The 27,766-nt window shown below is 38.0% G+C and overlaps 1 protein-coding gene across 5 annotated transcripts in view; it reads left to right on the top strand.

The window, feature by feature from the left end:
• The first annotated feature begins 15,671 nt into the window (after positions 1 to 15,671).
• CNTLN (centlein) overlaps positions 15,672 to 27,766 on the top strand; it is a 361,905-nt gene continuing 349,810 nt past the window's right edge. For all 5 annotated transcript variants that reach the window (XM_060102081.1, XM_060102083.1, XM_060102084.1 and 2 more), the window contains exons 1-2: positions 15,672 to 16,074; positions 25,083 to 25,171. In XM_060102081.1, coding sequence (XP_059958064.1) covers positions 15,715 to 16,074; positions 25,083 to 25,171 — 449 coding nt within the window. In that variant the 5' untranslated portion in view covers positions 15,672 to 15,714. The remainder of the gene's footprint in view (positions 16,075 to 25,082; positions 25,172 to 27,766) is intronic.

Below are 27,766 nucleotides of genomic sequence, written 5' to 3'. Positions count from 1 at the left end.
TTGCCTGCACACATAAATATACATATTTACACACACATTCACATACATCTGGATTTGTTTCTAAATAAAAAGTGAGAATGGCTAATAGGCAACTAGCTATCTCTGCTTTAATGTACTTTTGGTGTTTACCTATACTATGAGGATATATGTAACCATTCTTTCTCTTTTGGAAAAATTAAATAATTTATTTGATCATTTTATGTAACATTTAAAGTATCTTGTTAATGTTATTCTTTTTGTTCAAGTTATTCAACATACTTTGAATATAAAAACACATCACTCCTAGGAAAGTGTAGAGGAACAATTTTGTCTTTGTTTAACAAAATAAGCTTATTTTGTCATGGGGGTTTAAGGTTTCAAATTTCTTAGCAATCGTTTGTTTTCAACAACAATTTCTCTTTTAAGAATGCATTTTTCTTCAAAGAAAAAAAAGTCAGGAATTGCAGCATCAGCCATCTTAAGTGCTTCCCCATGAAGTTTAAATCAGTTTCTCAACTTCTAGGGACAAACTCTCATCCCAGGAGAATACAGGGTATGAGTACCTACAACCTGGAAGAGCAGCCTGTTATGTGACACCACTGTGGGAAGTAATCAGGTCACATGTGGCATTTTATTAGTGGAATTCCTCTTTCTCTGATGAAAACCAACTATTTTAATGTATTTTTTAAACCCAAAGAATATACTCTTTTAATGCAATATGCTGCTATCCAAATGCATGTTTACTACACTTGAATATAAAATGTATATTATTGTCAAACGGAATTCAATGTGGTGAAATAAAAAACACTAAATTGGGGCTTCCCTGGTGGTGCAGTTGTTAAGAATCCACCTGCCAATGCAGGGGACCCAGGTTCGATCCCTGGTCTAGGAAGATCCCACAGTTGCTCCTGCCCATGGAGCAACTAAGCCCAGGTGCCGCAACTACTGAGCCTGCACTCTGGAACCCATGAGCCACAACTACTGAGCTCATGCACCACAACCACTGAAGCCTGTGTGCCTAAAGCCTGTGCTCTGCAACAAGAGAAGCCACTGCAATAAGCCTGCTCATGGCAACAAAGAGTAGCCCCCGCTCACTGCAACTAGAGAAAACCTGTGCACAGTAATGAAGGCCCTACGCAGCCAAAAAATAAAATTTATTAATTTTTTAAAAAGCAATAGATCTAAAAATTATGTATCAACATTTATAATATTTATTCATTTTATTTAGTTATATCCCTCTAGGTTGGAGCACCCAGAACAGAAAATTATATTCAGAGGAAAAGCACTTAGCTGGATAATAGAACATAGCATTATAAAAGTTTTTCCAACACCATTCTCCTTATTTTCATCTTAGCCCCCATTTCTGTTGTCATCCTGCATTGAGCTATACCAGAAAATGGATTTAATTTCCCCTCAAATTTGGCAATTAATCTAATTTGTCCATTAATGTTTGAAACTATTTATCTATTGTTCATTGCTCTGTTTGTACATTTTAATTTAACATGATATTTAAATGTGATCTCCTAGTTTTGAAAAATATATGTCATACTTTTTCTTGGACATTAACACATATCAAAAAATTACCTCCTAAGATAAATTCATTTATCTTAAACATAAATATAGTTATTAAAAGTAAAGAAAAATATTTGGCTAATAACACATATTTACACATTATCTAAACCTGCTCCGAACAAAGTTATAAATATGAACTAAGCACATGGATTTAGAGGGAGGAAAATTCACTGTAAGATGGCATGAAATAAATTCAAAACTCATTTCCCATACTTACAGATTATTACCCAAATCAGCATGTATAAACAAATCCTTGTTTCCATTTCGAACTATGCTATTTTAAATATTTCTTCATTCATAGAGAGAAAATTTACAAAATTAAAATATAGCATTTAAATCTGAATGGAGTATGCTGCTCTAAAGGTGTGGAATGATTATTTATAGGTGAGTATGAGGCTTATAGTTTCATAATCTGGAAAACAGATAAACAAAAAGATAAGTGGTTGACAGAGGACCACCTAATATTGGCCTCAGCCTACTAATATTATTTTCAGTTAGTAAAACTCAGACAGAAGCAGAATGTTTAATTTAGGGCATAGGAACAAATCAAATGGCACAAAACAAATGTCATGTAAAACAATTATTGAATGCCGTAAGCAAGCAAACAGGTTTACGGGTCTCAGAATTGACTCTGACTTAATGTAAACTCAGGAGGATATACAAAAGGTAAGTCAAGGAGAAAATGATCAGTGCACATGATCATAATAGAAAGGCCAAGGGCTTCCCTGGTGGCGCAGTGGTTGAGAGTCCACCTGCCGATGCAGGGGACACAGGTTCGTGCCCCGGTCCGGGAAGATCCCACATGCCGCGGAGTGGCTGGGCCCGTGAGCCATGGCCGCTGGGCCTGCGCGTCCAGAGCCTGTGCTCCGCAACGGGAGAGGCCGCAACAGTGAGAGGCCTGCGTACCGCAAAAAAAAAAAAAAAAAAAAAAAAAGATAATATCATAATAGAAAGGCCAAGTTTTAAATAACTGCCACATCATGAAGTAATTTCAATCATATTACAAACATTTAATTACTATTTTCCCTAGTATAACAATAAGCCTATAATGACTACCTCTTGCACACTATTTGTTACTTTGTTTAGACTAGCCAATAATTACAGGAGGCAAAATTTCACCCAACATGTTAAAGTTGTCCAGCTGCCCTGCTTCTGGAAAGTACCAAAGCCAAGAATGTCTACACAACCCTTGTAATATCATATAGTTTTCTGTAATTTTGCACATGTACAGCAGAGCGCACTAATATAATTATAGTAGTTGGACCTGATGGGAGTAGTTATCTGTGATTCTGGGATTCACCAGAAGTAGTAAACTAGAAAGTCTTTCTCATCTTCATCAGTGAATAGTTTCCTACTATCTAAATAGGGAAATTATTTGCATGAAATTTACTTAAATTTTATAGCTAAAGGGCCATAATAATAGAAAGTTAATGTTGATTATTCCCTAAGAAATCAACAACACAATGAGTGATCTTTGAACATCGTAAACCAGCTTCCTCAGAAGACCAATAACACTCCATCAACCTTTCTCCCACTTCCTCTTGCTCTCACATAGCTACACTCACCTAACTGCATCTTCTCCCAAAACATCGTCCCAGAAATCTAAAAGTGAAAAAAGTTGTGGCTATGTTAGCAGCTTTTTATGATACAGTTGAAGCATTGTCTGATCGTAATGATCTCCACAAGGTGATGGAAACTTACAGACAAGTGGAAAGACCAACAATTAGCTGTTGTGAAAGAGTGAGAAAGTTAACTGAAATCATACTCAAATATGTTGTTTCACCAGAGAGAGGGAGAGCAGATGGTCACACAGTTTTGTGTTCTTTATTTTCTAGGTAAAGTTAATAGAATAATTGCTATTCTTAGCAAAGTATGAAGTATGTAGAGAGAACAGTCACTTGTTTTACAAATTTAACTGTGATAGATGTATGGGCTTTGCTTTCCGGCAGACTGCCATATCCCTCTTTCCCCCCTGCAGATACCCTGGTGCAAGCCACCATCATCTCTTGCTTGAAATGGTTTTCCTGCTTCTATTCCCCTTTTCCTAACCCCACAATCCATTATCCCCGCAACAGAGTGGTCTTTTTCTTTTTTAATTAAAAAAAATTTTTAAACATCTTTATTGTGGTATACAATACTACAATGGTGTGTTATTTTCTGCTGTATAACAAAGTGAATTAGCTATATGTATATATATATCCCAATATCCCCTCCCTCTTGTGTCTCCTTCTCACCCTCCCTATCCCACCCTTCTAAGTGGTCACAAAACACAGAGCTGATCCCCCTGTGCGATGCAGCTGCTTCCCCCTAGCTATCTATTTTACATTTGGTAGTGTAGATATGTCAATGGCACTCTGTCATTTCATCCCAGCTTACCCTTCCCCCTCTCTGTGTCCTTAAGTCCATTGTCCACGTCTGCGTCTTTATTCCTGTTCTGCCCCTAGGTTCTTCAGAACCATTTTTTTTTTTAGATTCCATATACATACAGTACTTGTTTTTCTCTTTCTGACTTACTTCATTCTGTATGACAGACTCTAGGTCCATCCACCTCACAACAAATAACTCAATTTCATTTCTTTTTATGGCTTAGCAATATTCCACTGTATGTATGTGCCACATCTTCTTAATCCATTCATCTGTCGATGGACACTTAGGTTGCTTCCATGTCCTGGCTATTTGTAAATAGTGCTGCAATGAACATTGTGGTACATGACTATTTTTGAAATATGCTTTTCTCTGGGTATATGCCCAGTAGTGGGACTGTGGGGTTATATGGTAGTTCTATTTTTAGTTTTTTAAGGAACCTTCATACTGTTCTCCATAGTGACTGTATCAATTTACATTCCCACCAACAGTGCAAGAGGATTCCCTTTTCTCCACACCCTCTCCAGCATTTATTGTTTCTAGATTTTTTGATCATGGCCATTCTGAGCAGTGTGAAGTGATACCTCATTATAGGTTTGATTTGCATTTCTCTAATAATTAGTGATGTTAAGCAACCTTTCACGTGTTTGTTGGCGATCTGTATATCTTCTTTGGAGAAAAGTCTATTTAGGTCTTCTGCCCATTTTTGCATTGGGTTGTTTGTTTTTTGACATTGAGCTGCATGAGCTGCTTATGTATTTGGGAGATTAATCCTTTGTCAGTTGCTTCATTTGCAAATATTTTCTGAGGGCTGTCTTTTCATCTTGTTGATGGTTTCCTTTGCTGTACAAAAGCTTTTAAGTTTCATTAGGTCCCATTTGTTTAATTTTGTTTTTATTTCCCTTACTCTAGGAGGTGGGTGGGTCAAAAAGTATCTTGCTGTGATTTATGTCATAGAGTGTTCTGCCTATGTTTTCCTCTAATAGTTTTACAGTGTCTGGCCTTACATTTAGGTCTTTAATCCATTTTGAGTTTATTTTTGTGTATGGTGTTAGGGAGTGTTCTAATTTCATTCTTTCACATGTAGCTGTTCAATTTTCCCAGCACCACTTATTGAAGAAGCTGTCTTTTCTCCATTGTATATTCTTGCCTCTTTTATCAAATATAAGGTGACTATATATGTGTGGGTTTATCTCTGGGCTTTCTTTCCTGTTCCATTGATCTGTATTTCTGTTTTTGTGCCAGTACCATACTGTCTTGGTCTGATATGAGAATTGTTACTCTAGCTTTCTTTTGATTTCCATTTGCGTGGAATATCTTTTTCTATACCCTCACTTTCAGTCTGTTTGTATCCCTAGGTCTGAAGTGGGTCTCTTGTAGACAGCATATATACACGTCTTGTTTATGTATCTGTTCAGCCAGTGTATGTCTTTTGGTTGGAGCATTTAATCTATTTATATTGAAGGTAATTATCTAAATGTATGTTCCTATTACCATTTTCTTAATTGTTTTGGGTTTGTTATTGTAGGTCTTTTTCTTCTCTTGTGTTTCCTGCCTAGAGAAGTTCCTTTAGCATTTGTTGTAAAGCTGGTTTGGTAGAGCTGTATTCTCTTAGTTTTTGCTTTTCTATAAAGGTTTTAATTTCTCTGTCAAATCTGAATGAGATCCTTGCTGGGTAGAGTAATCTTGGTTGTAGGTTTTTCCCTTTCATCACTTTAAATATGTCCTGCCACTCCCTTCTGGCTTGCAGAGTTTCTGCTGAAAGATCAGCTGTTAACCTTATGGGGATTCCCTTGTATGTTATTTGTTGCTTTTCCCTTGCTGCTTTTAATATTTTTTCTTTGTATTTAATTTTTGATAGTTTGATCAATATGTGTCTTGGCGTGTTTCTCCTTGGATTTATCCTGTATGGGACTCTCTGCACCTCTTGGATTTGACTGACTATTTCCTTTCCCATATTAGGGAAGTTTTCAACTATAATCTCTTCAAATATTTTCTCAGTCCCTTTGTTTTTCTCTTCTTCTTCTGGGATCCCTATAATTCGAATGTTGGTGTGTTTAATTTTGTCCCAGAGGTCTCTGAGAGTGTCCTCAATTCTTTTCATTCTTTTTTCTTTATTCTGCTCTGCGGTAGTTATTTCTACTATTTTTTCTTCCAGGTCACTTATCTGTCCTTCTGCCTCAGTTATTCTGCTATTGATTCCTTCTAGATAATTTTTAATTTCACATATTGTGTTGTTCATTATAGTTTGCTCTTTAGTTCTTCTAGGTCCTTGTTAAACGTTTCTTGTATTTTCTCCATTCTATTTCCAAGATTTTGGATCATCTTTACTATCATTTTTCTGAATTCTTTTTTAGGTACACTGCCTATTTCCTCTTCATTTGTTTCATCTGGTGGGTTTTTACTTTGCTTCTTTATCTGTGGAGTATTTCTCTGTCTTCTCATTTTGCTTAACTTGCTGTGTTTGGGGTCTCCTTTTTGCAGGCTGCATGTTTGTAATTCCCGTTGTTTTTGGTCTCTGCTCCCAGTGGATAAGGTTGGCTCAGTGGGTTGTGTAGGCTTCCTGGTGGAGGGGAATGGTGTCTATGTTCTGGTGGATGAGGCTGGATCTTGTCTTTCTGATGGGCAGGACCACATCTGGTGGTATGTTTTGGGGTGTCTGTGAACTTAGTATGATTTTAGGCAGCCTCTCTGCTAATGGGTGGGGTTGTGTTCCTGTCTTGCTCGTTGTTTGGCATGGGGTGTCCAGCACTGGAGCTTGCTGGTCAGTGAGTGGAGCTGGGTCTTAGCGTTGAGACAGAGATCTCTGGGAGAGCTCTCGCCCATTGATATTACATGGGGCCAGGAGGTCTCTGGTGGACCAGTGTCCTGAACTCAGCTCTCCCACCTCAGAGGCTCAGGCCTGACACCCGGCCAGAGCACCAAGACCCTGTCAGCCATGTGGATTTAATCTGGAGAAAAGTCATTTCTAAGCCATCAAGTCTAACCAGCAGTTCTCAGTGGAGGGCTCAAAAAAAAATTTTTTTTTTGATGTGGACCATTTTTAAAGTCTTTATTGAATTTGTTACAGTATTGCTTCTGCTTTATGTTTTGGTTTTTTGACCTCGAGGATGTGGGATCTTAACTCCCCTACCATTGACCAAACCAACCCCCCCTGCACTGGAAGGCAAAATTTTAACCACTGGATTGCCAGGGAAGTCCCCAGAGTGGTCTTTTATTAATGTAGTGAATTCACATCTGTCCTCTGCTTTAAAATCCTTGAGGTCCTAGAACAAAATCCAAATTATTTTCTTCATCTTACACCACATTTCCTTTCACTCTAACTCCTGTCATAGTTGCCTCGTCTCTGATTTTAGAACACACCAAGCAACTTTCCTCCTCAGGGCTTTGCATTTGCCATTCACACTCCAAACTTTCTAAATGGTTGTTTTCTTTTCATCTTTCAGGTTTCTGCTTAAATTATACCTCTCAGAGAGGGCTTCCCTAGTCAACCTAAAAAATTAGTCACTACCCAGATACTCTCTGTCTCATCACACTTTCTTTCCTTTCTAACACTTATCGCACTCTCTATCTTGTTGTTGTTGCTTTTAAAGTTGTTTACGTTTTTGTCATTGCCTTTCCCCATTTTGAGTTCCACAGATGTAGGGATTGGTTTACCTTTTCCCTTCTGTATCTCCCATGCTAGGCCTGTAGCGCATAATAGGTAGTACTCCATACATAATTTGACTCACTAATTAGATCATTGTGAGATATCTTTTGCATTCCAGAAGCAATGCCTGGCATGATTTAAAAAAATTTTTTTAACAGCTTAACTTATGTTCTTTTTCTCAAAACAGATTGATTCTCAATCAGCTGCATATTAGACTCACTTGGGGAGCTTTAAAAAAATTACAACACCTGGGCCCCACACCACAGCCATTAAATCAGAATCTCTGGGGATGGGACACATGTATTATTATTTGAAAAGATCCTTTAGTTGATTCTAACCTAAAGCCAGCATGGGAAAAGCTATTATTAACTATTGTTCCCCTTTCTTTAAACTCCAGATCAGCTCATTTGTTACTCCATTAATATCTTTTAGTATGATTCCTTTTCAAATGATTTCTTTAAGAAGTGTTTCTGGGGAGACCAGGGTCCCTTTGTGGCTCTTACCAAATGCTTTGTAAAAACCACTTCAAACTTGGAGTTTACTTATGGATCACAAAACTTGTTCCCTAGCCATGTGGATACTTTAATCTACTTGGGAATGGGCTTCTTTGGGATAACAGACATTTCCTGGGAAATAGTTTATATGGATGTGTCAACTGATGAAGCACAGCAGTATTTGGATTTCACTCATAAGCGTTTGCTTTTTATTCCTACTTTCACTTTCCCTGTTGTCCGATAACCTCCCAGATATGTGCTTGGTGTGCTTCCCACTCAATCGAAGGAACTATCATTTGCTTAAACTTTCCTTATTGGAAATGCTTTCCCTGACTACTCTCCCTAAAATGGGGCTCAACCACTGCCTTCACTCACTCTTCCCTTTCCTTGCTTTATTTCTGTTTACATAACTTTTCACTAATTAACAAGTATAGTTACTTGTTTATGGTGTATTTTCTCCTACTAGAATATAAAGTCCATAAAAGCCAGGATTGTGACTATTCACTGCTATATCCCTAGCAGTGTTCAGTAAGTATTTGTTGAAAAAATGAAGGAATGAATGAACAGTGTCTGGCAAGGGTTCCCCAAATTTAATTTCATTTTCTCTCTTTCTTCCTTTTATTATCCCATGGAATTTTGCTATATCAGGAAGCATGATTTGGGGGAAAAAATGTTGGCAGCACAGGAACCATTTTATTAATTTAAGTCTCATTTTTCCCCAGTAGTAGTTAGCATGCATGTAATCTATTTATTATCTTATTTTAACCTTGATAAAAGTTACCCATAAAAATATTTCCTGTTCATAGCAAAGCAATGTCCCACTAATGTGAGATATAGTGAACAACCATAAGGAATGTCTGGTAATTGCTGAAGACAAGACTTTCTTTGGCTTATAGGGAGCTAATTGAGAGACATTTCTCAAGTGCTTCCTTTGTAAGGGCGTTGTGATAGGTATCATGAGAGGTACAGAAAAAAGAGAGTTATCTTTTGCCTTCTAAATGTTCTAAATGTGAGAATAATAAAATTATGGATGCAAAATATAAAATAGATGCAGAATGAAAACTGAAAAATAATATCTTGGGGGATTCCCCCCCATTAGATAAAGTGGCCTAAAACTTCTGGAAACCAAGTTTTAATGCAGAATGTGAATTCAATAACGAAAGTACATGCATTCACTTTGGTGCTTGTCTGTTCACAAGCCCTGTACTTTTTCTTTTTTTTTCCCTTAAGATTTATTTATTTATTTAGTTAGTTTTTGGCTGCGTTGGGTCTTCCTTGCGATGCGTGGGCTTCTCATTGTGATGGCTTCTCTTGTTGCGGAGCATGGGCTCTAGGTGCACAGGCTTCAGTAGTTACAGCATGCGGGCTCAGTAGTTGTGGCTCGTGGGCTCTAGAGTGCAGGCTCAGTAGCTGTGGTGCCCCGGGTTAGTTGTACCGTGGCATGTGGGATCTTCCCAGACCAGGGACCGAACCTGGGTCCCCTGCATTGGTAGGCGGATTCTTAAGCACTGCTCCCCCAGGGATGTCCCAGCCCTGTACTCTTTATCTAACTCTTGCCTAGATTCTGTTCTCTCTTCTTTATAACATGTGATTTCCCTTTTCCTCCTTTATGGACTTGTAAGTTAGAGTAATATCCAACCAGCTGCCATGTGAACAACACAAGGGTTGTTACTTTAACTCATTTATTGGGTATAACAGGATGCTATTTACACTCTGTCCCAGGTGTTGCTTATTAGACTACATTGGCCTCTTGGGCTGGATACCTTCTGTTTGCCTCTCCACCTTGTCTCTTGATGTTTTTTCACCCTGCTCTGTGTCCTGCTGGGCTGCCATGTAAAAACTGGTTGAGTTCAGCCAGTGGGGAGCATGGGAGGAGATGGGCCTGAGGGAAGAGCGTGAAGTTTGAGTATTTGTTCCCCTTGCTTCCTGTCTCTTGGGTCTGTGTCTTTCACCAGGCAGCTCTCTGTACACAGCCCTTTCTGTCTCCTCGTTCCAATAGCTGCTCACTCCTCTCACCCTTTCAAGTTTAGGGTGATAAAATCTCCCACCCTTTGATTAGCATTGAGGTACTACACTATCCCTTGTGCTTTCTCTAGATCCTACCCTTACCTTTGTAATTAGTCTGTATTTTAACTGGTCCTCAAATTACTCAATGTGAGTTGCCATCAAATTCCTACTGGGACTCTGATCAGCTTGCCAGGCAGGAAGAGAATCAGAGCCTGGAAATTCCAACCTTCTATTCACATGATTGGTTGGCTCCCCATGGCAGCCAGCCTCCATCCTTAGGTTCGTTCCAAAAGTCAACTCATTAAGATAATAAAACACATTTAGGAAATTACAAGGGTTTTATGTGCTCTGTGCCAGAAACGGGGATGGGGACAAAGACCAAATATGTATTTCTTATTATAAATCACAGTATCACAAAAGGCAAAATGCCACTGTGTGTGTGTGAGTGTATGCATGTATGCCTATATGCTATGACAGTGTATGAACACTGTTATAGGGAATAGATAAGCATCATTAAGACAGAGATGTTAAACCAGATCACTGGCAATGGAAGAAGAAGGCCTTCATGTTTGGGGTGAAGGCAAAGAAGAAAAATAGGTGGAAGAGTTGGAGTACTTTTGCAATATTGCCTTGAGGGTAAAGAAAATCCACATAAAATACCAAGGACCATGGTTCTATCATCGCCTCTCTTAGGGAAGAGGAAACTGAAATACAGATGAGAAAGCTGAAAAAAATAGTGTTGTCTCATTCTAGCCATGTGTTCAAACAAAGAGCCTAAACTGTGAAACCTTGTGTATTGAATCAGTGGAACTCCTCAGGGAATTTGGGATTGTATTCCAAACTTCACCTAGCTAAGTAAGCTGATAACAGTTACTCAGAACAACAGCACACAGCTTATTTTTTTCTCTAGAACAACACCCACACTGAGAGTTAGGACTTAATGGAGATAATTTTAGAAAAGCCTATTAGTAAGGAAAGAAAAGACAGTTATTTAAACAGTTTTGGACTGTTATGTAATCATTGAAGATGAAAATGGAAGATGAAGTTTTGTTGTTGTAGCTCTGTAAGGTCATCCTTTTTGAACTGCGGGAAAATCACATGGGACAACTGGAATTGATGATGCCATCCTTAGATACCTATGATCTTGACCTAGAACACTCTCAGGACTGATCAATAGTTGCCAGGCATCACTCAAACAAAATTGTATTACAGTCTTCCTTCAGTATCCTTGAGGGATTGGTTCCAGGACCCACCTGGATACCAAGATCCGCTGGTGCTCAAATCCTTTGTATTAAATAAAGTTGTATTGCATATAACCTATGCACATACTTCCGTATACTTTAAACCATTTCTAGATTACTTGTAATGCCTAATACAATGTAGATGCTATGTAAATAGTTGCTGGCATGTGGCAAATTCAAGTTTTTCTCTTTGGAACTTTCTCGAATTTTTTTTCTGAATAGTTTTGATCCATGTTTGGTTGAATCTGCCGTGTGGAACCCATGGATACAAAGGCCAACAGTAATTACAAGTACAAAACAATTTTCTTGGTTTACTCTTGACTCCTGGATTGCAGTTTGTCCACAGTAGACTGACATGATATGTCTACTGCTGCTTCAAGTGCCACAATGGCACATTCTAGCTTGTGGGATTATCTTTTTTTTTTTTTTTTTCGGTATGCGGGCCTCTTACTGTTGTGGCCTCTCCCGTTGCGGAGCACAGGCTCCAGACGCGCAGGCTCAGCGGCCATGGCTCGTGGGCCCAGCCGCTCTGCGGCATGTGGGATCGTCCCGGACCGGGGCACAAACCCGTGTCCCCTGCATCGGCAGGTGGACTCTCAACCACTGTGCCACCAGGGAAGCCCTGGTATTATCTTTTAATGTTGAAGGAGTGGTAATTGGCTATTCTTGATTTAGATCCGTAGAATATGGCAAGAACCTTAAAATTGAGATAAATGTCAAAATGATATGAAAGAAATGTATGATATTTAATGTCTTACCAATACCTAATAGTGGCTTTAGATTTAACAATTAAATCCATTGCCCAAATAAAGAGTATACCAAATTGGTAAAGGAGAAATAAACATGTCTTAAAATTTGGCATTCTTTCTGAAAAACAAGAAACATAAAGGCTGAGAAAGTGCTAACACATTTTTCTCTTTTTAAATAGAAGTTAGATTTAAATTTTTAAAATTAAAGTGAGAGATGCAATTTAAATGCCATATTAATTTGCACATTTCCCTCATTTTCCCCAATATTTCAACTATACAATGGTGATATAGATAGAATCGTGTGTTTCTGTAGTTTAATATACTTCATCCTCAGCAGACTTTATTATGTATTTCTGAAGGACAGAAATCATCACTTTTAAATGTTTGAACAGAAAATTGCACAGGAGAAACACTTGATTGTTTTGGACATTTTCATTCAGGTATTATTTCAGATCTTTAACTTTCTGAGTTACAGGTGTTAATATACAGTGTTTCACACATTTCTGTCATTTTAGCAAATAACTAATGCAAGAAAGAACTTCCTATGTATGTTTCTGAAAATGTGCAAGTTTCGATTCTTGAAAATTGTCTGCCAGTAAAGAACTGTTAACAACTCAATAATGAAAGGACAAACAACCCATTTAATAAGTGGACAAAGGACTTGAATTGACATTTCTCCAAAGAAATAAACAAATATCTAACAAGCACATGAAAAGGTGATCAATGTCATTAGTCCTTAGGGAAATGCAAATCAAAACCACAATGAGACACTATTTCCCACTCACTAGTATAACCAATATAAAAAAGGAAAATGATGGGCTTCCCTGGTGGCGCAGTGGTTGAGAGTCCGCCTGCCGATGCAGCGGACACGGGTTCGTGCCCCGGTCCGGGAAGATCCCACATGCCATGGAGTGGCTAGGCCCGTGAGCCATGGCCGTTGAGCCTGCGTGTCCGGAGCCTGTGCTCTGCCACAGGAGAGGCCACAACAATGAGAGGCCTGTGGACCGCAAAAAAAAAGGAAAATGACAAGTGTTTGTGAGGATGCAGAGAAATTGAAATTCTCATACATTGCTGGTGGGAATGTAAATGGGGCAGGTGGTTCTTCAGTAAATTAAACATAGAATTACCAAATGACCCAACAATTTCACTCCTAGGTATATACACAAAATATTTGAAAATAGGTGTTCAAATAATAACCTGTATGCGAATGTTCATAGTAGCTCTATTCACAATAGGCAAGATGTGGAAACAACCGAAATGCCATGAAATGGATGAATGGATAAACAAATTGTGGTATATCCATAAAATGGAATATTATTCAGCTATGAAAAAGAATGAAGTACTGATACATGCTAAAAATTGAATGAAGCTTGAAAACATACTAAGTGAAAGGAGCCAGACATAAAAGGCCACATGCTGAATGGCTTCATTTAGATGAAATATGCAGAATGGGCAAAACTATAGATACAAAGCAGATTAGTAGTTACCTGGGGCAGGCTTGGGAGATAGCAGAAATTGAAAATAACTGTTTAATAAGTAAGGGTTTTTGGTTTGGGGTGCTGAAAATATTCTGGAACTAGATTGTGGTGATTGTTGCCTAACACTTTGAATGTACTTAACAACTCTGGATTGTTCTTTATTTGCAGCCACTTAAGTGGCTATAATGGTAAATTTTGTGTTATGTGTATTTTAGCACCAAAAAAAAATAAAAAAAATTGTCTACCTAGTCATAGATTCAGATATTTTCCTTCTTTTCAGTCAAATATGTATTTTTATCCATTGTACATAATAGAAGAGACTCCACTACTTTTCAAAAGAATTCTTCTATTTATTTTTCATTTTAGATGAAATGATGCCCTTCTGAGTGAGTACCAAATAGCCATTGAAAATGTACATTTGCATTGATTTCATGCCAAACATGTGAGTCATGTGATTAGAATTCCCATTGTTTTAAACCCAACAAAGTCTCATGTGCTATCAGACCTAATGCTGTATTTCAAGTGACAGGTATGGAGTAAGGGTAGGGATCAAAGGCACGGGTTTTAGAGTTAAGTGGATCCGTATTCTAGCTTTTCTAATACCAGTTGTGGGACTTCAGACAAGGTAGAGTAATTTCTCAAATCTCAGTTTTCTCACTAGTAAAATGGGGATAATAATATCTATTTTACCCTCATGTTGTGAGAACTGAATGAGTACATATATGAAAAGTAGTTATCATTGGACTCAGCATATAGTAAATGTTCAATATGGTAGCTCCTTTTAAGACAGGCTTATATGTACTTTTTCTAGTGTAATCCTTTTATAAATTTTGTTTAATATTCACCTTCAGTGGGAAGAAAGCACAATCATCCTGCCTCAGCAGAATTCTGACTGGGAGAGTGCCTTTTTTTTTTTTTTTTTTTTTAACATCTTTATTGGAGTATAACTGCTTTACAATGTTGTGTTAGTTTCTGCTGTATAACAAAGTGAATCATCTATATGTATACATATACCCCCATATCCCCTAGGGAGGGTGTCTTTTGATGTGCTGACTAGATTCTGGCACAAAGCGGTACTTTTGATTAAATGAAGAGGTCATCAGTTAAAACGGTCACCTCCCTATTTCCACAGTCCTCCTTACCCCATCTAGCTCTCCAAGTACTCTGGAACCTTTTCCGCAGAGGACAGCGATCTAGCTTTCGGTAGAACTCGAGTGCTAGCTCAATGCGCATCTCCTTACTAAACACATCAGGAGTAGGACGTGTTTTAATGACAGAAAAAGAGGTTATTCAAAGTTTATAAAGAAAGGAAGCCGGAAGGAAGGAAGGAAGGAAGGAAAAAAGAAAAAAAAAAAAAGAGGATGAACAATAAAGAGAGTTGGTCTTGTTTCTTTAACCACGCTCCAAATTAGTCCAAGGATCCAAACTGTGGGAATGCGGGTCACACTCTGATACGCAGCCAACTGCGTAAAGAAGCTGACATAAAACTCAAAGAAAGTCCTGACTCTTGCAAAAGACAAAGGGTGCACAAAAGTTCATAATTCAAATGGGAAACCTGCCCGCTAGTCCCAGCTCAGCCCAAGGCTTTCCACATCTCCTCGACATCAGTCAGCTGGTTGTCAGCTGTACGTCAAGCAGTTTTGCTAAAGGGTTTGAAGAAAACACTTAAGTGTAAAACTTATTCCCTGATCCTCAAGGAGTTTACAACAGCGCTGGACGGATTAGCCCTGTAACTAACACTACAGGGCGGTCAAAGAAACGTGACAAACGAGTTGGCAGGGGCCTTGAAGGCAGAGGAATTCACAGTTAGGGATCATTTTGGGGTAGGGGCTTGTCAAGGAAGCCTTTAAGAATTGGGATGTAAGCTAGGCGCAAAGCGGCGGGTAGGGTTTTAGGCGTGCGGGAAGCCGTGACGCTGCAGGTTAAAGACTGACCAGGGCACGCGGAGGTGGTGCGCGGGGCGGAGCCGCCTGACTCCTTGGGCCACGGCGCGTGCGCCGCTAATGCTCGCGCCGGGCGCGCGGCCCGTGGGAAGCCCGCCAGGACCCGCGAGCGCGAGACCCCGCGCGCCAAGGCGGGAAAAGTCGGGCGCATGCGCAGCTCGGAGCTTCGGGCTCGCTTGGATGGGGAAGGGGAGGAGGAGTTTCCTAGAGGGAACTTGACCCGTTAGCAGCCGCGGCCATGGCGGCGTGGTTGCCGCCCTCACAGCTCCCTCCGCCCGCCGCGCGACAGTTGGGGCCCGGGTCCCCACGTGTTGGGCTGGGAGCTGTGGCACACGAAGTGCTAAGCGAGACTTCGGGTCTTGCGGGCGCAGCGCGGGAGGGCGTCGTGGACAAAAGCGATTTACCCCGGCGGGGCGAAGAAGGGTCAGAGGGCCAGCGAGGGCCAGGGGGGACAGCTGCGGCTCAGGCTCCCCTCCTCAGCGCGCCCATGGGGTCCATGCGACTAGAGGGCATCTCGGTAGAGGAGGCGATGGTGACCCGGACGCAGCTGCTGGAGGAAGAGCTGAGCAGCGTAAAGGAGGAGCTGGCCCTGTGTCAGGTATCGAGGTGGCCGCCGGCCTTTCCCCTCCACAGCTGGGCCGGGGCCGGTGGGAAGTGCGCCCGTCTCCTTCTGCCTTCGGCTGCGTAGCTGCGCGGGTTTGGGACCCACCCACCTCCGCCCGGCGGCGCCCGGTGCCGGCTCCCACACCCAGCCTGGCCCGCAGCTCTGGGCTGAGGGAGGCGGCCTCGCCCGGCTCGCCGACCTCGGGCTCCCGCCCTTCTCCGGACAGTGGGCGGGCAGGATCGGCCTCGGCGCCCTGGGTTTGGTTGACCTCACTTGGATCCCACCAAAACGCGCAGTCGCACCCCCACCGCCCCCAAGCCCAAGGGCTGTGTCGTGACTGTAGTGGTACTTGGTGCAGCAGGAATGCAATCCCTGAGTTGAAATGTGGAACGGGAAAGTGGAAACACTTTTACTGAAATAAAACCCATGGATGAAGGAGCCTGTTTTTAATTGTCAAACCCACACTTGCTCTTGTTCTTAAGTAAAACTTAAGTTGTTAAAACAGACCAATAATTTTTAGGGAGTATCAGGCTGGGAACTTTCATTCACAGTAGATGATGCTTAATATTTATTAACCAACTATGTTAATTCCATACTTCTGGAGTGAGAAATCTCATTTTCATATTGCCTGGGAAAAGCATTTACTAGATCAATTGCCTTAACATTACTTTCCTATTATTTGTAGAGTTCGTATACACCAAAGATGGCTTGACTACTCATGTTCAGAAAGATTTGATTTTCCTTTATAGTTTTGCATCCTTACCACCATCTCTTCTCCGATTTTACCAGAACCTTTGGCAGGGTTAGGTGACTAAATGTTGGGAATTCACTCAACAGTAGATCTTTGAGTCACTCTGTCTTCAAGACAGAACCAGTTAAGAACTGCTAAACAACAAGGTAACTTTATAAGCAATATCATAAGTTTAGATTAATAAAAATTCATGAATTTCATTCTCATAATTCTATTGGATTCTTTTGCAGGATTTTGTTGATTGAATCAAGGATGTAAAAACACAGCAGTCTTGTTCAAATTGAATATGTCTTTGCTTAAACAAGTTGGGGAGGTATTATGTGACTGCCTCCTTTTGACTTTCCATTCTGTATTCTTCACTGGGTAAGGAGCAAAGGGATAAATAAAAGACACCAAGGAATTAAAGCGTTTTGTCATCTCACTCTTCACCTTTGGGTAGTTTAAAGATGTGAATCCATGATAAAGGGCTTTGTTACTTTGGCAAGTCCTAATCTAAGATGCTATTTGCCCATATCTTATACACCCTTTCTCCCCTACCCCTTACTCTGTATTTACCATAGTTATGCCCTGAGCTGGATAAGGAACTAAGATGTTTACTTTTGTGACTGACTTGATTAAGAAATCAGTCTGTTGGAAACAGCCCAATGACCCTCTTCCCCCAATCCATTAACTATTCTTTCAAAATGTGACTACGGAAGATGTAAGAATTGAGATGGTCATAGGTAGCCTGGAACAATGGTTCTTGAGTTTATAGTACTGACACTGTTAGATGATCATAGGCATTCCAGTAATGTGAGATGAGGTTGGCACTATCCCATACCATAAAACTTCAGTCAAATCATACTCCTGCTGTTGGGGAAATTTGGGAGACAGAATAATTGAATTGTTTTATAAAAAGCATTTAATTAAACATTCACTTTTACATTTTTAAAATTAGTTCTTCCACTTATATATTAAGCTAGAAATCACAGTACCCAAGAATACATAGTATTAACCCCTATGTTTTCCACAGCTCTCAAAAATTATACCCAAGATAAGAAATTCATTTTACATGTCAACCTAGTAAGTAGACACACATACACATGCATATAATTTCAGAAAGAGTATTTACCCTGTGTGTCCTGAACTCTGATGTTTTCTTTTAAAATCTATTATTTAAGAAAGTGCTGCTAATATCTACTAAATTAATTTCACAGCCCAGTAATGGGTCAAATGCACAGTTCGGGAAAAAGAACCCCACTAATTAATTAGTCTCAGGTCATAAGTTGCAGCTTCATTTAAATTAGTTGGTTTTTTCCCACGTTTAACTTACAGGAATTCAATTATATGTGCTTGGTGAAGAAAAAGAAAGTGATTCCATGTACCATTCCAGTCCATTGGAATGACTCAGAATAAGCATGTAATAGAAAACAATCTCTGTTCCAACTGTTTCTCTTAATATGAGTATCTCATCCTACTCTATGTGATTGTGATATTTAAACTTTTTTTCGTATGGCCCCAGATTAGTAAGCAACATACACATACTTAGATGAAGAAAAAGTGGTTGATTTCAGTGTGGGAAGAAAAGTTGTCTGTATTGGATTTACTGAGGATAGGTTAGCTTCCAAATCTAGCTTTTTCTAAGGAACTTTCAAAGGTACTCCAAAGATCAATTTTAAGTTCATGACAGTCATGCTTTATTCACTGATTTAGAACCTAACTTCACCATACTCTTAGTTTTGATTTTGTATTTCAAGATTGTGGTCTATTTGTGACCAAGAATGGGGTTGTGGGTATGTGTATGTGCACATTTTTCACCACTTGTAGAATATCAGATGAGAAAAAGTTATGTATGTGTAATGTATATATGTATAGACACACACACAGGTGTACACACACACACAAATTTATGTATATCTCAAACCATATTTCTCTTTTTAGTCACAGCCAAAAACTTTTACTAAACCTATATACCAATTTCAGGTAAAGATATATTATGGCATTTAAATGAAATATATGTGCATTACTCCAACTTTCATGATGAAATTAACTTTCATGATGTATGTGATGTTGGAATTAAGAGTATATGACTAGAGAAATCAACCAGTTACATTTTGTATTAGACATTTAGGTGTGTTGAAACCTTGTCCAGTCATTCACAAAGAAAAAAAAAATTGAGGGACTTCCCTGGAGGTCCAGTGGTTAAGACTCCGTGCTTCCACTGCGGGGGGGGGGGGGCGCAGGTTTGATCCCTGGTGAGAGAACTAAGATCCTGCATGCGGTGCAGCACAGTCAAAAAAAGAAAAAAAAATTGAGAACATGTTGTATAATTAGAATTCTCACTGTTGTTAGGAGCTGTATTCTAATAGATGAATCTTTTTGTACAGTTATTTTTCATAATGATAATTTAGTGAGTGGCTAGTTTGTGCCATACTTTGTAATTAAACTCTTTCCATTGTTTTCTTTGAGTTCTGGTAGGAAATTATTTGTTTAAATACAGAAAATAGTTTTCATATGTTTGTTGAATTCATTCCTGCAGTAGAGGTCGATCGAAGGCCTATTATGTTGGCAGATACTAAACTAGGTGGTGGGAGAGTAGGTACCCAGTGAAAAAGACAATTTTGCGTGTCTATAGCTGTAAAGTTGATATTTATTTCCATGTTGATAAGTGAAAGTCAAAGCCAATCCACTGCTAAGATAACTCAGACCCAAATCTTCGGGCATTTAGTCATCTCTCATTGGCTGAGTTTAATCAACTTTGTGAGAAGGAGTAGGATTTTTTAATTTATATTTTAAATTATTTGATTCTGTGTGGAAGTCCTGTAGTAAGAATAAAATATTTTATAATGAGTAATATTTAAGTATTTTTACTTTTACTTTTTTGAAAAGAACATTTTAAGTGCCCAAAGGAAAGGAAAATATAAAGATAATATGGTTGGTAGTAGTTAGTTTCCTTGTTTTAATAATGTGTGGAATAGTTTGGAAACTAGTTTTGTGTTTTTTGGGGGCTTTGTTTCTTTTTGTATATGAAGGAGCGTCTTTTTAATAATTAGAGGTATAATTCACATTGAAGATAATATAGCATTTGAATAACTAAAAAACTTACAAAAACGAATACATATTGTACAGTAGTCCCACAATCCTTTGTAGCATTTTATTGCTCAGAAAAGAACTTCTTATTCTCAAGTCAAGTATCACTTATACATTTGAGTATTTTTAGGTGACAAAATCTGAATACCATTGCTGATAATAAATTAATAACAAAAGAAATTAGTAACTGAAGTTTAATAGAGAAATTTGGAAATTAGAAAGTTCTCCCCTAATGACTTCTGGGTATAAATTGTAGTTATAAATTAACAATAGACTGTTTCTGGAGGAGTCTTTTCTTCTGGTTGCTTTTTTTTCTGGCCTCTATGATAAAAACAATTTAAGGAGAGTTTGTTGTTACTTTCTCTTTGGTGGGGATTAAAGAGGAGGTGTGAAATAACCATTAACCATAACAATAGCAAAAGGAAAGAAAAAAAAATGTATAAATTAATATGTAAAGATTTTTTTCATCAGATATTTATTGATTTCTTACTTTGTCCCTCTAACTGTATTAGAGCTAAGTCCTTTATTAGTAAGTCATACTTACTTAAGCTGGAGTAACTCAGTTATTTTTTAAATGTTGAAAACCTACTCCTTTTTAAGTTTTTGCTTTTGTTAACCTTTCTTGCTTAGTATTTTGGGTAGAGCAGTTGAGGTGAAAAATACATGTGACTCTTTACTATTTTTTTTTAACATCTTTATTGGAGTATAATTGCTTTGCAATGGTGTGTTAGTTTCTGCTGTATAACAAAGTGAATCAGCTATACATATACATATATCTCCATATCTCCTCCCTCTTGTGTCTCCCTCCCACCCTCCCTATCCTACCCTTCTAGGTGGACACAAAGCACTGAGCTGATCTCCCTGTGCTATGGGGCTCCTTCTCACTAGCTATTTATTTTACATTTGGTAGTGTATATATGTCCATGCCACTCTCACACTTCGTCCCAGCTTACCCTTCCCCCTCCCTGTGTCCTCAAGTCCATTCTCTACATCTGCGTCTTTATTCCTGTCCTGCCCCTAGGTTCTTCAGAACCTTTTTTTTTTCTCTAGATTCCTTATATATGTGTTAGCATATGGTATTTGTTTTTCTCTTTCTGACTTACTTCACTCTGTATGGCAGTCTCTAGGTCCATCCACCTCACTACAGATAACTCAGTTTTGTTTCTTTTTATGGCTGATATTCCATTGTGTATATGTGCCACATCTTTATCCATTCATCTGTCTATGGACAGTTAGGTTGCTTCCATCTCCTGGCTATTGTAAATAGAGCTACAATGAACATTGTGGTACATGACTCTTTTTGAATTATGGTTTTCTCAGGGTATATGCCCAGTAGTGGGATTGCTGGGTCATATGGTAATTCTATTTATAGTTTTTTAAGGAACCTCCATACTGTTCTCCATAGTGGCTGTATCAATTTACATTCCCACCAACAGTGCAAGAGGATTCCCTTTTCTCCACACCCTCTCCAGCATTTACGGTTTGTAGATTTTTTGATGATGGCCATTCTGATTGGTGTGAGGTGATACCTCATTGTAGTTTTGATTTGCATTCCTCTAATGATTAGTGATGTTGAGCATCCTTTCATGTGTTTGTTGTCAATCTGTATATCTTCTTTGGAGAAAAGTCTATTTAGGTCTTCTGCCCATTTTTGGATTGGGTTGTTTGTTTTTTTGATATTGAGCTGCATGACCTGCCTGTATATTTTGGAGATTAATTGTTTTGTCAGTTGCTTCATTTGCAAATATTTTCTCCCATTCTGAGGGTTGTCTTTTGGTCTTGTTTATGGTTTCCTTTGCTGTGCAAAAGCTTTTAAGTTTCATTAGGTCCCATTTGTTTATTTTTGTTTTTATTTCCATTTCTCTAGGAGGTGGGTCAAAAAAGATCTTGCTGTGATTTATGTCATAGAGTGTTCTGCCTATGTTTTCCTCTAAGAGTTTGATAGTGTGTGGCCTTACATTTAGGTCTTTAATCCATTATGAGTTTATTTTTGTGTATGGTGTTAGGAAGTATTCTAATTTCATTCTTTTGCATGTATCTAGCCATTTTCCCCAGCACCACTTATTAAAGAGGCTCTCTGTTCTCCATTGTATATTCTTGCCTCCTTTATCAAAAGTTAAGGTGACCATATGTGCATGGGTTTATCTCTGGACTTTCTGTCCTGTTCCATTGATCTATGTTTCTGTTTTTGTGCCGGTACCATACTGTCTTGATTAATGTAGCTTTGTAGTATAGTCTGAAGTCAGGTAGCCTGATTCCTCCAGCCCCATTTTTCTTTCTCGAGATTGATTTGGCTATTTGGGGTCTTTTGTGTTTCCATACATATTGTGAAATTTTTTGTTCTAGTTCTGTGAAAAATGCCATTTGTAGTTTGATAGAGATTGCACTGAATCTGTAGATTGCTTTGGGTAGTAGAGTCATTTTCACAATGTTGATTCTTCCAATCCAAGAACATGGTACATCTCTCCATCTATTTGTATCATCTTTAATTTCTTTCATCAGTGTCTTATAGTTTTCTGCCTACAGGTCTTTTGTTTCCTTAGGTAGGTTTATTCCTAGGTATTTTATTCTTTTTGTTACATTGGTAAATAGGAGTGTTTCCTTAATTTCTCTTTCAGATTTTTCATCATTAGTGTATAGGAATACAAGACATTTCTGTGCATTATTTTTGTATCCTGCTACTTTACCAAATTCACTGATTAGCTCTAGTAGTTTTCTGGTAGCATCTTTAGGATTCTCTATGTATAGTATCATGTCCTCTGCAAACAGTGACAGTTTTACTTCTTCTTTTCCGATTTGGATTCCTTTTATTTCTTTTTCTTCTCTGATTGCTGTGGCTAAAACTTCCAAAACTATGTTGAATAAGAGTGGTGAGAGTGGGCAAACTTGTCTTGTTCCTGATCTGAGTAGCAATGATTTCAGTTTTTCACCATTGAGAACAATGTTGGCTGTGGGTTTGTCATATATGGCCTTTATTATATTGAGGTAAGTTCCCTATGTGCCTACTTTTTGGAGGACTTTATCATAAATCAGTGTTGAATTTTGTTGGAAGCTTTTTCTGCATCTATTGAGATGATAGTATGCTTTTTTCCTTCAATTTGTTAATATGGTTTATCACATTGATTGATTTGCGTATGTTAAAGAATCCTTGCATTCCTGGGATAAACCCCACTTGATCATGGTGTATCATCCTTTTAATGTGCTGTTGGATTCTGTCTGCTAGTAGTTTGTTGAGGATTTTTGCATCTCTGTTCATCAGTGATATTGGTCCGTAGTTTTCTTTTTTGTTACTATTTTGTTTTGAAGCAAGCTATAAGATAAATTTCCAGATAACATTGGTTTCAGGGATTTTGTAGTTTCATCAACATACCTTTTAAAAAGAGCACGTAATGCTACATAGTTTAACATTTCCTTCACCAGAGGTTTATGACATGTAATTTCTATATATGTTGACATTTCTTGTCCTTAACTGAAATCATTTTAATACCTAAATGCTGAATTCTTGCTTCTAAAAGATAAAGTATTACATATAAGAATAGTTAGGTAAGGTAGTACTTTGCAGTACTCTGGCTGTCAAAAGTCTTTAAAAAACAGTCAAACAAAATCAAAGATTTGAGCATTAAAAAATGAAAACATAAAAATTTAAGAAGTAAGTATGGGTAAATATATTTCCAATCTTGGAGCAGAGAAGGCTTTTTTCTAACTTGTAGAAGAAAACCATAAGCCATAATGAAAAAGATGTTTGAATATATAAAAGTAATAACTACCTTTTCCCCAAAAATCTCCATCATAAATAAAGTCAAATAAACAACAACATACTGGGAACAAATAATTGTAACACATTTGGTAGACTTAAGTCCAATTTTAAGATTTCCAATGACATTTCTTATATTTAATTGGTGGAACTCAGTCACAGAGCCCATAGGCAAGAGAGGCCAGTCTTTTAGTTGGCAGCAAAGATCAAAAATAGTTTCTGTTACTAAGAGGAAGGGGAGAATGGATGATGCCACACAAGTAAAACCAAACAAATAAAATACCAAACAAATATAGTATTATGAAATGAAATGTGATTTGAAAAAAAAATTAAACAGAGTAAGGGGTTACGAGAGATTTGTGGGTTTTGGTGGCTATAAATATAGTAGTTAGGGAAGACTTCTCTTCTCTTGAAGAGGCAACATTTAAACAAAGACCTGAGTGACGTGAGGTAATAATGTACATGAAAATCTGGTAGATTGTATATTTAAAAGGACCTGGTACAAGTAGAGCCAGAAGGTCCCTGTGAATAAGAGGGTGAGTGATAGATGAGGCTGGAGGGCCAGATGGTGTAGGGTCATGTCGCCTTGGTAGAGTTTGGATTGTTTTCCTAATCTGATGGAAATCCACTGGACGATTTTGAGCTGTAAGGAGCCCAGGGGACCATTGTAGGGAGCTAGGCAAGAGGTAGAGTTGCTTGTAGTAGGATGGTGGATAGTACTTGTTCCACTTGTACTAGGTAGAAGTGTTCAGAATTGGGATATATTTTGTAGGTAAGGCTAATAGGGTTTACTAATGGTTTGGATATGAAATGTGAAGAAAGAGAGCAACCAGGATTGATTCCTAGATCTTAAGTTTTTAAACAATAAGTAGGTGGTGGTGTCATTTTCTGAGATGCAGAGCGGGCAGGTTTGTGAGAGGGTAGGAAGTCAAAAACTCTATTTTGGATAAATTGAATTTGAGATGCCTATTAAGAATTGACAATATAGAGGACCTTGAAAAATGATTTTAGCGTTATGGTGGGGAGGGAAGTCTGACTGGAGGAGATTACAGAGTGAATGGGGAGTGAGGAAGAAGAGATCATGATTGTAGGCAACTGTTTCAAGGAATTTTGCTGAAAAGGGCAGCTGAAAATGAAGCAATAGCTAGAGGACAGTCTCATTTTAGAACAAATTTACCTTGATATTCAGCCCTTCAGCATTTGCACCCTTAAATGTGAGTAGTAGAAATAGTAAAATAAATGTGGGTTACCAGTGTAAGAACTTTTTAAAATAAAGCTTTCCTGTTAAACTTTTCAAGAATCTGTTTTATAGTTATAGAACTAGGGATCAAGTAATTATGTTTTTAATTTTTTAATTTAATGCAGTATATTGCCTTCTGTGCTGTAGCTACAAAGCAATGAATTTAAAATGTCTTTTATTTCTTTAAGGCTGATAAAGAATTCGTATGGTCTTTGTGGAAACGTCTCCAGGTGACAAACCCAGATCTCACGCAAGCAGTCAGTTTGGTTGTGGACAGGTGAGTAACCAAGTTATTTTTTCGTCAGTATTTAGTTGGTTGAATTTGTTTTTCTTCATTATTAAAATTAACACTTGGTGTTAATCCCCTGAAGAGACTCATTTGATTTCCAAAGGAATGTTGAGCATGATATTACAATTACTGGATTTATTTCAAGGTGTGTCAGTTTGCTAAGTACAGCTAGGCCTTATCTTCTGCTCATATTCTGACATATTTGGGAAGTTTGCAGGTAAGAGAGACACTTTGTGTGTATGTGTTTGTGTCTGTGTGTGTTTGTTTTAAGCTCTTACTACTCAGCTTTAAAAATTGGAGAAGTTCCTGTTGTTTGACTTCAGAGACTGACCCTGTAGGCAACTTCCTAGACATGATCCTTCCTAGACATGGCTCAGTTTTCCCCTAAGATAATTGCAGTGTGTACTTGAGAGCCTGGGTTGACCTTGCCAGAGTAGAGTAAGTGTTCTGGAATAGGTTGAGAGATTTCCGTATTACCCTGTAGGGGATGCCCAGTCATTTAACTATAGATTATTGGGCCTCTCCTTGGTCATTAGAAACAGTGGAGTGATGCTGGGTACTTCTTATCAAACATTTGGTATACAGTAGTCTCATGACACTTAGATAGCAATTAAAACACTTGCTTTCCTATTAAATGGATATCATTATATTTCCTAAATGAGAAGCTAAGCATATGGTTGCCTTTTCTTCTTTTTAATTGGAATTATGATTATATAATCTGAATATCAGTTTTTGATAACTTCAAGTATATTCACCTTTGGAGTCGCTAGCCCTGGGATCATTCTAATATTGTTTGGAATTTGACTGAAAAATCTATGATACATATCCATGGCTAATTTTACCATCCTTGGTTATCGTGAACTCTTAAAACAGAATAATTAGATTCTTCTCATGGTCTTGTATGTCTAATTCATCAATGAGATTTTCCTTTTGATGATCAGAATTAAGTCTTTTGTTGAAGTACCCTTATTAGTTCCTCAGTCATTTTCGAGATTAAATGTCATCACTCTCAGTTTTACTGTTTTTTAGCAGAATAGGACTTCAGAAGATATATTCTTGGGATTTCTTTAGTCATTTCTGTGATTCTTTCATTATCCTCCTCTCCTTTTAGTTGTATACATTTTTCAGTTTTCTAACTTGTTTATTTTTTACAACTTTCTAAAGTGATTCTTAATTTTCCCTTTACTCTTGGTTGAGACAGAACCAAATAATAAATTATTGTTAGGTCATCTTTCTCATTCTTTAAGATTTTTATTTTTCACATTTTATAATATACATAATATACGGTCACATAAAAGTATATCAACAATTTATAAATAAATATACACATATATTTTGGGGTGGGTACTCAAAAGCCTTTTGCTCATAAGATATGTAATGGAAAATTTTGGAGATTACTGCTTTACAGCTATAATCTTGAAAATTTTAATGTGTGCAAGGTGTACTTGGAAAATTTCTTTAAAAACATTTTTAAATTTTTAAAATTTTTATTGGGCTATAGGGGATGGGTTGGGAAATATCTCTGCAAGTTATGCCCTACTAGGGAAATGTCCATTCTAATTTTCCTGAGATAGCTTTTGGAGCTTTTTGTTTTTCTTGGATCTGCTGCTCTTGCTGGCAGCAGCCTCTTCAGGTCCACTGCTGAGTGGCTCCTCCTTGGAAGAGAATTTCCTCTTTTCCTTGGGGACTGGAAAATTTCTTAAAATGCAGGTCTCTGGAACTTTCCCCTGATCTACTGAATCTTTAGGGATGAGGCCCAGGAGTCTTTAAAATAAGCTTTCCAGGTAATTCTGTTGTCCATAGATCTGATGTCCAGGTAATTCTGATGTCCACAATGAGATACCTTGGAATTTGAATTGACTTTTGAAATTGGAAACTTGTAATTTGCATTTATAATTTTATAATTATGTAAATATTATTTCCTTGAGAACCATGTAGTGTGTTTGGACCTGTTGATAAGGGAAATGGTATGACAAAAAAAGAATATTCCAAATATCAAAGTCAAATAGAATATCTTTCTTTATAGTCCATTAATTACCCAAATTATGCTACATTTAAGTTATTTTATATTTGTGCCTTGGTCTTCCTGGACAACATTTTTTCCCCCTGGAATTTCTAATTGCCTTTCTTTTCTGCTATTTCTTACCATAAAGAATGTCAGTGTTCAGACATTTGAATAATGGGCTGAAGACATTCTTCCTTGGGCCCTTTGGTTTATGGTACGAATTTTGGCCAATTGCTTTCTAAACCTACTCATAGCTGCCATCCTAGGGTTTTTTCTTATTGTACTCCTGAACTAGTTCCACAGTTTCTAAGATCCTATGTCTTCCTCTTTCTTTTGTTGGATTATATTTTCAAAATTTTTTTCTCAGAAGGGATGCATAAGTGGTCCACTTTCTGACTCCTTACATGCCTAAAATGTCTTTCTTTTGTCCTTATGTTTGGTTGATACTTCAGCTGAACATAAAATTTTAAGTACATTTAATTTCCCTCAGATTTTTTAAAGTATAGCTTTGTTATCTTCTTTTAGCATACAGTGGTGTTATCAAGTGTATGTATGATCCCAGTGCAAGTGAGATTCTT

This window comes from Mesoplodon densirostris, chromosome 6, assembly GCF_025265405.1.
Source record: "Mesoplodon densirostris isolate mMesDen1 chromosome 6, mMesDen1 primary haplotype, whole genome shotgun sequence".
Lineage (NCBI taxonomy): Eukaryota > Metazoa > Chordata > Mammalia > Artiodactyla > Ziphiidae > Mesoplodon > Mesoplodon densirostris.
This window is presented reverse-complemented; position numbering and strand designations above follow the sequence as displayed.